This window comes from Nicotiana tabacum, chromosome 13, assembly GCF_000715075.1.
Source record: "Nicotiana tabacum cultivar K326 chromosome 13, ASM71507v2, whole genome shotgun sequence".
Taxonomy (NCBI): domain Eukaryota; kingdom Viridiplantae; phylum Streptophyta; class Magnoliopsida; order Solanales; family Solanaceae; genus Nicotiana; species Nicotiana tabacum.
This window is the reverse complement of record NC_134092.1, coordinates 3,502,815-3,513,969: the sequence shown is the minus strand read 5'-3', so window position 1 is coordinate 3,513,969 and position 11,155 is coordinate 3,502,815. Positions and strand designations below refer to the sequence as shown.

The window sequence follows — 11,155 nt, the reverse complement described above, 5'->3', positions numbered from 1 at the left end:
AGAGCTATTGGAATCATCAAAATTCTATTCTGGGGTCATTTACACATAAATCAAACTCCAGTTAACAGTTCTGAGTTAAGCTTCCAACATAAAATTTGTTCTTCCGAACTAATCTCGAAACACCTGAAAATCAATACCAACAAATTCACACACATCATAATATATCATATGAAGTTATTCAAGACTTTAAATAGTTGAAAGGAGCATAAATTCTCAAAACGACCGGTCGAGTAGTTACTTACCCGAACCTTGGATTGATATGCTTGAGTAATAAAAGGATCATGTACGCATTCCCACATTTTGATACCTTTAAATTTATAATAATTATGTTTAACCATGTGTACATTTCGTACCTTGGTTTAACATCTAGTTTCAAAGAAGTAACTTGTGTCTGTACCGCATCTAGGTCAAAATAATTAATAAAATACAATAATTAATTAAGCGATAATAGACACATCACAACCAGTAATATACAAGCATAGCCAAGAATTGATTTAAGCCTTACATTAGTCAATAAAAGCGGTCATGCTAGAACCACGGGACTCGAGGGACACCTTACACCTTCCCCTCGGTCAACAAAATTCCTTACTCAGACTTCTGTTTTCGTAGACCATAAATAAAGAGTCAAAGCTTCCGTTTGATAAGGGATTCAAATAAAAGGTGAATTGGAACACCAAAACTTAATTCCAAGTGGCAACTCCAAATAATAAATAATCCTTTTTCAAAACGTCACTTTAATTGGAAAAATTCTTCTAACTCAACCTCGTAACAAGGTTGCGTGGAAAAAAAAGAGGTGTGACAGCTCTGGCGACTCTGCTGGGGACAATTATTAAGAATTCGAGCTTTATACATTGATTCTTGTTTGGCTTTTATCATGTTTTGGATATTATTGTGTTTCGGAGCCTAATGTACTATTTGTCGCTTATTTACCGCTTTAATATTTATTTGAATTGTGATGTAAATTGTATCCCCTCTCGCACCCCTCTGAGTCTTTTGATAGGTAGTTATGTTGTGTTTGCCTACCAGCATCGCAAAATTTCTGTCTTGAGATAAAGTCAGTTAGCCTACCAGCTTCTGGTGAAGGATTTAGTCACACATGTTTAGGCGGGAGAGTCGTTAGCTAGGCAGTGTTGTTCTACTACTGGTGACGCTTGACGCTCCTCGGCTCGGGTTATCCGCCCGGGTAAGCCAGGTCTAGATACCATCTCCTTTAGGATTTGAAAACTTACAAGAACAAGCCACAAGAAATGAATATCCCTAGTAGGTTATGTTTTATTTGCACCATGTGCATTGGACTTAGCAGGACTCGGCACAGGAGTCGGGCCTATATGTAACATTATTTGGTAGGCTATATGTAATATTATTTGGTAGGCTTTACTAAATTATTTGCCAGCTTTAGGATAGATTAATTGAACAGTATTAAGTGTAGAATTTTAATAATGATCCAATATCTATAAAGAAGTCTTGACTAATGTTGTAATTTATATATTCAGGTAAAGCAAGCATTACCAAAAAGGAATGAAGATCCACTCCATGTTTATATATCTTAGACCATTGCCTTACATGTGACTCACCTGCAAATACAAAACAACAGATTTTGTATGAAGGAAGATTTAAAATATAAGGGGAACAAAATGTAGTGTGAGACAACTTGAAGTGATGCTCCTCTACCCAATAAGGCACGGAGCATGAAAAGAACTCCATGGACAAAACTAATCCAGCCCATCAACTGCTCCCTGTCTTCTTCGACAAAGCATGGAGAAAGGAAGAAACTCCCTAGATCTTGACTTAGGAACACTTCCTGGATTATTTAATCCATCATATCCTTGTTGAAGAAAATAAAGACATGGGTCATGAATCAGGTATAAAAACAATAGTGCGTGCACCGATCAGAACAATGGACAATTATTCTCAAATCTGTCTATAAGAAGACTAGCATGTATTTAAGGATAGCTGCGCAACTACACAAACTTATTCTAAACCTTTCTAATTTTTAGTACAAACACTGTATTCTTGAGTGTACAAGTGTCATAAAAGATAGGAGGAGATAGAACTCAAAAAGAGAGTTGTGTCAACTTTACAAAAGCAATTATCACTGAATATTGTGGATGGTGAGCAAACCAAAACCATCATCATTGTAACCTATTATCAAAGATCTAAGAAGTCCCTTGTGACCCAAGGAAAACTGGATGTAAGTACCTCATGGGTACTGAACTAGTATAAAATTGGTGTGTCCCTTTATACTTCAGTTTGCTTGGTTTACTTCTCTTTATCTATTCACTGTGCAGAATCTAGTCGACTAAACTCAAATTCAGTCGACTAAGTTTTAATCGACAATAATTCACCCCCCCCCCTCTTTTTATTTCAATTGGTATCAAAGCGAGTCTCACAAACCTTGCTTAACAGCTAGTGAGAAAAATATCATGGGATCAAACACAGTCATCGGTGCACTATTTCAAGAGGGAACCTCTCAGATACGACCTCCATATTTCAACGGGCAATACTTCTCTCACTGGAAAGTTCGGATGGAAACATACACTATGTCATATGACATCAAAGTATGGCGTGTGATCAAAAAGGAAAATTTTCTAGTTCCATCAAAGAATGATGAGGATGGTCGAGGCATAGTATCAACTGACCCACTTGATTTAGATGACAACATTGATGAACAGGTTGTTGTCATAACCGTGAATGCCAAAGCAAAAAATCTTATGTACAATGCTATCAGTGGAGAAGAGTGTGAAAAAATTTCGAGCTGTGAAACTGCCAAGGAAATGTGGGATAAATTGGAAGTAACATATGAAGGAACTAATAAGGTAAAAGAAACAAGGATCAATCTTCTAGTTCGTGACTATGAACTATTCCAAATGAAAGATGGAGAATCAGTGGAGGAAATGTTCTCCAGGTTCAGCAAAATCCTTGGAGATCTAAAGTCTCTTGGTAGACCAATCAAAAGTGGAGAACAAGTCAGAAAAATCCTTAGAAGTCTACCCACAATTTGGTAGCCCAAAGTTATTGCCCTAGAGTCAGGACCTTGACAAAATGTCCTATGATGAACTTAGAGGTGATCTAATTGCCTTTGAGAAAACTCACTTGGACATGCAAATTCAACAAGAAAAGAAGAAAACGGTTGCCTTTAAAGCAACTGTTGCTGAATCAGAAAATGAAGAAGAGGAGGAAGAACATGATGAAAATATAGCCATGCTCTCCCAAATTGTCACAAGCATGATGAGGAAAAACAGATATAGCCGAAGAGGTAGATCAAACTTCAGAAAAGGAAGGGCGAGCAATGAAAATGATAGAAGATACTGTGAATGTGAAAAATACGGACACATTCAAGCTGATTGTCTAGAACTGAAGAAAAAACTAAGCATGAACTTTCAAAAGAAGAAGTCATTTGGAGCCTGGAGCGATGAAGAAGAATCTGACCATGAAGAAATTGCAAGTATGTGTTTCATGATCACAAAAGAAGATAGCAATAAAGACTTAGATGAGCTTGAGCTCGTGGCAGAAAATAAAGCAGACGAGGAAGAAGACTCCGGCGAACTTTGTCTTATGGCAGACGAAGGAACCAATGAGGTACGTCTTCCTTCGTGTCCCAACTATTTTGAACTTCAAGAATTTATGGATATTGCTCTTACAGATATCGAAAAAGTTTTAGGAGAACTCAGAAAAATCCAAAGAGAAAAGAAAGATTGGGCCCTAAAGTTGGAAGAATGTGAAATCGAGAGTGACATGCTTCAAGATGAAGTTAATGAACTTAAAATTCAACTGAATGGATTACTAAAATCCACAAGTCATAGCTCTGTCAAATCAAATCAAACTGTTCCTCATACATATTTGATTAGAACTAGAAACTCTCAGGGATGCTCTTATTATGGTAAAAATGGTCACAATACTAACCAGTGCAGGAACAAAATCAGTGCAGAAAGGGAGTCTAAAAATAAAATAAAAAATCATTTTGTTTTTACTGTGGAAAACGTGGTCACATTTTTTATCATTTTAGGATCAAAGACAACAAGAGATGGGTTTGGCGACCTAAATCCATCAGTCAAGCTAACTCTCAGAAGTCTAACCATTCAGGACCCAAGCAGGCTTGGGTACCTAAAAACAAGTAAATTTATTTTGCAAGAACACCGCAAGAAGAATCAAAAAGAAAAATAGTATCTTGACAGCACGTGTTCCAGACATATGACCGGTGATAAACAATTATTCAAAATTACCACTAGACTAGATGGAGGAACAGTTATATTTGGAGACAAATCAAAAGGAAATGTAATTGGCGTTGGAAAAGTTCCTCTTAGCTCAACATGCGTTATAGATGAAGTGTATCTGGTTGAAGAACTTGGGTACAATCTTCTCAGCATTAGTCAACTATGTAATAATGACTACGAGGTTCGGTTCAAAAAACATGGTTGGTTCATTAAAGATAAATTAGGTAAAGTTATTCTCTCAGGAAATAGGGACAAAAATATTTATACTATCAGCAACCTGGAAAATTCTAGTAATCAGATTTGTCTATCTTCCATTCTTGATGACCCCTGGGTATGGCATAGAAAACTTGGTCATGCTAGCATGCATACTATTCATAATCTTTCTAAAAATGATCTTGTCATTGTAACGACCCAACCGGTCGTTTCGACTTTTAGAAACCCGTTCTCCTAAATAAAACTCCTCGAATGTGTTTTTAATAATTTATGACTTGCGGGGATGGTTGGTTTGGGATTTGGAAGTGTTTGGATTGAAATCAGAACACTTGGTTCTTTAAGTTAGCCTTAAAAGGGCAAATTTGACTTTGGTCAACACTTTGAGAAAATGACCCCGGAATCGAGATTTTAAGGTTCCAGCAGGTTCGTATGTTAATAAGTGAACAAGTCATATTATAAGTGATGTAGGGTCTAAGGAGAGCCCTAAGTCTTAATCAAGTTGGAAATTACATGATAGACTAAAGTTCCAAATAAGTACACACAAAAATCTAACTTTGGACGACGAGCATGCCTATATATATATATATATATATATATATATATATATATATATATAAGGATTTATATGGTGGACAACCTATCAAATTAAAGATCTTCGAGTCTAGTTTCTAACGCTTTCGACTGTTCGTCATTTGGATATTTTTACAAGGACTTATGGATGTTTTAGTAAATGGTGTCCATCAGGGATAAACTTGTAATACGAGGTACAACCTGCACAGCGCAAGGTACAACATGCTGAAGCACCTGTGCCTTTATAAGGCAGTCACGGGCAACAGCCATTTTTGGGGATTTAGGGATTGGTTCTTTCATGGTGGATTCGACCTTGGGGACTACTTAAGAATACAAGGTGAGTTTTTTTGGATATTTTAAGTTAATAACATCCTATTAACACTAGTATTAACATCCTTCAATCTTTAAAATCTCTATAAATCTTTCAAGTTGTTCAAGAACACCAAATTTTCCAAACATTGGAATTTCAAGGAAAAGCTTCAAGAAGGTAATACTAATGCTTCAAGCTCATTTCTTATGAGTCGGTGAGAGTAATTCTAATAGTTGTTTCAAGTTGTTATGGTTGGATAATTGATTTCATAAACTCTAGTTCATGGCATGAATAGTGTTCTTGAGAAAATGAGGGAAAGATAAATAGTGTTCTTAGAAATGAAATTAAAGGATGCAATGAACCTATGGAATCATATTCTAGCTTAGTTGAAAGTATTCAACTAAGTAATCACCAAATTGAATGTTTTGGAAATGTTGGTTAAGGAAGACGTTGAATAGTAATTTGGCGGTGTTGGAGAATTAATGTAGTATCATTGATGACTTCAAATAGGTATTGAATGATAAGAGTGGAGTTGAATGTGCTAGTAAGTGAACCTATTAAACGATTTGAGCTGGAGGCTTGTAGCCAACTTGAGAGCCATAAATGGATATTGATAAATATTTTTGAGTCATATTTTGATTGTAATTGGGATTGTAATTATAGATATCAATTTGTTGGTGGCGTATGAGTATTTTACTCAATGTTACGATGTCAGAGGAGGATTAAAAGCTTGTGAATGTTAATAAAGCGAAAGAGAGTTTTGGAGCGTTGAGCATCGGTCGAGTTATTTGAAAGGCTTGGGAGCCGGCTATGGAACTTCATAGCGAGGTAAGTCTCTTGTCTAATCTTGTGAGGGGAAAATTATCCCATAGGTGATTAAATTAATAATGCTTGTTAATTGTGGGGGCTACGTACGCACAAGGTGACGAGAGTCCGTGCGTAGCTACTATTAATGCTAAAGTTCGGATAGTTTAGGACATAAAGCATGAATTACTTGTATAAATTGTATTCTTTATTTAATTGAATTATTTGATATATAAATTGTGAATTGTTAGGAAATATAATAAAGATGAAAATTTCATATGCTTAATTTTCTGTTTAAATTAATTAATTATTTAAAGAAATTGTTCATCCTCCTGAATTTATCTTATAATGAATATACTCTCCTTCCGGAGGTACATAAGAAAATGTCCTCCTTTCTTGTGGAGCGGGCTGAACGCCTTGGCAGGATAGATGTATCTATGGATCGTGCCGCACGTCCCTCGGCAGTGTACACAAAATTCTAGATCGGGCCGTACGACCTCGGCAGAAATCGTGCTTAATAATAATAATAATAATTACACGATACTTGGACAGTTTATTACAGCTTGTAAAGCTATTTGAAAAATTAAAAATTTATTGAAATTGAATTGCAGCTTGTAAAGCTATTTGATAAATTGGAAATTTATTGAAAGTGAATTGCAGCTTGTAAAGCTATTTGATAAATTAGAATTTTTATTAAAATTTAAGGATTTAATTAATAGATTAGTAATTATTTGAATTGAAGGAATTTAATTAATATATTGAGAATTATTAGAATCGAAGGAATTTAATTACCTCTGCTGGTACAATAAAATTATTGTTAACTCTGTGAATCACGTTGATATAAATATTTCTATTTTCATGATTATTTAATATTATTGACCCATAGTGAGTGTCATAGTCGGCCATCTCGTCTCTACCTCTTCGAGATTAGGCTTGATACTTACTGGGTACACGTTGTTTTCGTACTCATACTGCACTTGCTGCATATTTTATTGTGCAGGTACATATATGTATAGCAGCCTTGTGGGCGCAGAGGTATGGTTAATAATTGTGGGGACATAGGTGAGTTGCATTCTATATTATGATTCGCAGCTAATAGAGTCTCCTTCAGAGTTATTATATTTTCCTGTGTAATTTGTATTCTAGACAGATGTTGTATTTTATTTTAATTCCCTAGTAAATGCTCATGCACTTGTGACACTGGGTTTTGGGATGATTATGGGTTGCACTGTATTGAAACTTTTTAAAGATATTAGTACGTATTTGGTAAATGTCATCTTCTGCTATTTAATTGAGGGGAACAACTATGACTTCAAAAATATTAAAATGAGAATTTATTTAGTATTTATTGTTGGCTTGTCTGACAGCGGTGTCCGACGCCATCACGACCTATAGGTGAAATTGGGTCATGACAACATGGTATCAGAGCACTAGGTTCACGTAAGTCTCACAAGTCATGAGCAAGTCTAGTAGAGTCTTGCGGATCGGTACGGAGACGTCTGTACTTATCTTCGAGAGGCTACAAGACTGTTAGGAATACTTCCCTTTTTTGATTCCTCATCGTGCGATTCAATTCCTTTGATGCTTATGCCTTCATTTCCTTCCTACTCAATCTTATGCGATGTGAAGCGCTTGTTATAAATTGGGGATCGAGGAAATTTTTAATGGTACTACAGATGTAGTACAAGATACTTCTCTTTATGTAATTAATACGGCTATTGTCATCGCCTTACGAAAGGCCGCTCTGTCATTTCAAATTAAGTATCAGTACTACTTAAGGTTTTGAGATTTGACATTGATTGTTATGACGATTCGTGCGTTGTTATCGCACAGTGTTTATGAAATGGAAAAAAAATGTCCTTCTATGTGTCGGGACAGTAAACGACTTGAAAGAAGGTTTTCTCAGTACATGATTCAGAGGTTCCATGTTTTAATTCCAGCGGAGAAAAGGCAATCGGACTATGAATGTTCAGGTTTGGGATTGATGGAGTAACGAAGCTTGATATTTTCGAGTGTGGTAGAGTTCTCAATTTTGATGTGGTGTCATCGCCTTGTAAAATGAGTTAAGGTTCGCCAGTGTTATGATTTTCTTCAACTCGCCTTCACGACGGGGTGTTAGGAATTGGTATAGAGGAAGCAGTCATTAGAGATCGCGGTGTGAAGTGATTCAGGATCGAAGCAGCATTTCTAGTATTGATGTCTCGAGAAGGATGATCGTCAGAAAGGTTTAAAGCTGGTAACGATCTATTGGTTCAAGTGCTTCAGAGACAGATTTTGAGTTAAGGCAACAACTTGGCAGTGAAGGATGAGGAAGGACATGTGGAAGGTGCCTTGCGGTGGTTAGGTTCCGAAAATGCCAAGTGTAAGAAAACAAAAGCAGAGTAGTTGCTTAAAGGAGATGGTTGACCAAAGTGGGAGAGTGGCAAGGTAGCACATGGGTTACGTAGTAGGATGATTACATATCTTGAGGAACGTTTGGAGTGATTTGGGATGTAAAATGGACAGTGACTAGGTGTATGGACTTAAGTTGTAATATTAACTACTATATTGAGGAAGATTGGATACGAGGTACAACTTGCACAGCGCAAGGTACAACTCACTGAAGCACCTGTGCCTTTATAAGGCAGTCACGGGCAGCAGCCATTTTTGGGGATTTTCTTGAGCTAGGGATTGGTTCTTTCATGGTGGATTCGACCTTGGTGACTACTTAAGAATACAAGGTGAGTTTTTTTGGATATTTTAAGTTAATAACATCCTATTAACACTAGTATTAACATCCTTCAATCTTTAAAATCCCTAGAAATCTTTCAAGTTGTTCAAGAACACCAAATTTCCCAAATATTGGAATTTCAAGAAAAAGCTTCAAGAAGGTAATACTAATGCTTCAAGCTCATTTCTTATGAGTCGGTGAGAGTAATTCTAATAGTTGTTTCAAGTTGTTATGGTTGGATAATTGATTTCATAAACTCTAGTTCATGGCATGAATAGTGTTCTTGAGAAAATGAGGGAAAGATAAATAGTGTTCTTAGAAATGAAATTAAAGGATGCAATGAACCTATGGAATCATATTCTAGCTTAGTTGAAAGTATTCAACTAAGTAATCACCAAATTGAATGTTTTGAAAATGTTGGTTAAGGAAGACGATGAATAGTAATTTGGCGGTGTTGGAGAATTAATAAAGTATCATTGATGACTTCAAATGGGTATTGAATGATAAGAGTGGAGTTGAATGTGCTAGTAAGTGAACCTATTAGACGATTTGAGCTGGAGGCTTGTAGCCAACTTGAGAGCCATAAATGGATATTGATAAATATTTTTGAGTCATATTTTGATTGTAATTGGGATTGTAATTATAGATATCAATTTGTTGGTGGCGTATGAGTATTTTACTCAATGTTACGATGTCGGAGGAGGATTAAAAGCTTGTGAATGTTAATAAAGCGAAAGCGAGTTTTGGAGCGTTGGGCATCGGTCGAGTTATTTGAAAGGCTTGGGAGCCGGCTATGGAACTTCATAGCGAGGTAAGTCTCTTGTCTAATCTTGTGAGGGGAAAATTATCCCATAGGTGATTAAATTAATAATGCTTGTTAATTGTGGGGGCTACGTACGCACGAGGTGACGAGAGTCTGTGCTTAGCTACTATTAAAGCTAAAGTCCGGGTAGTTTAGGACACAAAGCATGAATTACTTGTGTAAATTGTATTCTTTATTTAATTAAATTATTTGATATATAAATTGTGAATTATTCGGAAATATAATAAAGATGAAAATTTTATATGCTTAATTTTCTGTTTAAATTAATTAATTATTTAAAGAAATTATTCATCCTCCCGAATTTATCTTATAATGAACATACTCTCCTCCGGAGGTACATAAGAAAATGTCCTCCTTTTTTGTGGAGCGGGCCGAACGCCTCGGCAGGATAGATACATCTATGGATCGTGCCGCACGTCTCTCGGCAGTGTATACGAAATTCTGGATCGGGCCGTACGACCTCGGCAGAAATCGTGCTTAATAATAATAATAATAGTTACACGATAATTGGACAGTTTATTACAGCTTGTAACTCTATTTGAAAAATTAGAAATTTATTGAAATTGAATTGCAGCTTGTAAAGCTATTTGATAAATTGGAATTTTTATTAAAATTGAAGGATTTAATTAATAGATTAGTAATTATTTGAATTGAAGGAATTTAATTAATATATTGAGAATTATTGGAATCGAAGGAATTTAATTACCTCTGCTAGTACAATAAAATTATTGTTAACTCTGTGAATCACGTTGATATAAATATTTCTATTTTCATATTTATTTAATATTATTGACCCACAGTGAGTGTCATAGTCGGTCATCTCGTTTCTACCTCTTCAAGATTAGGTTTGATACTTACTGGGTACACGTTATTTTCGTACTCATACTGCACTTGCTGCATATTTTATTGTGTAGGTACATATATGTATAGCAGCCTTGTGGGCGCAGATGTGTGGTTAATAATTGTGGGGATATAGTTGAGCTGTATTCTATATTACGATCAGCAGCTAATAGAGTCTCCTTCAGAGTTATTATATTTTTCTGTCTAATTTGTATTCTAGACAGATACTGTATTTTATTTTAATTCCCTAGTAAATGCTCATGCACTTGTGATATCGGATTTTGGGATGATTATGGGTTGCACTGTATTGGAAATTTTTAAAGATATTAGTACGTATTTTGTAAATGTCATCTTCTGCTATTTAATTGAGGGGAACAACTAGGACTTCAAAAATATTAAAATGATAATTTATTTAGTATTTATTGTTGGCTTGTCTGACAGTGGTGTCCGACGCCATCACGACCTATAGGTGAAATTGGGTCGTTACAGTCATCGGTCTTCCAAAACTAGATTTTTCGAAAGATCAAATTTGTGATGCATGCCAATTAGGAAAACAAACCAAATCCTTTTTAAAAGTCAAAAATATTGTCTCCACTTCAAAACCTCTTCAATTATTGCATATGGATCTCTTTGGACCTACTAGAACTTCTAGCATAGGTGGTAAAAAGTAT

At 35.7% G+C, this 11,155-nt stretch overlaps 1 protein-coding gene across 1 annotated transcript; it reads left to right on the top strand.

Annotated features, from left to right (window-relative positions):
- The first annotated feature begins 2,423 nt into the window (after window positions 1-2,423).
- On the top strand, window positions 2,424-3,005 carry LOC142168438 (uncharacterized). The gene has a single exon (XM_075229114.1). The coding sequence runs from the start codon at window positions 2,424-2,426 to the stop codon at window positions 3,003-3,005; it is 582 nt and encodes a 193-aa protein (XP_075085215.1).
- Window positions 3,006-11,155: the final 8,150 nt, after the last annotated feature.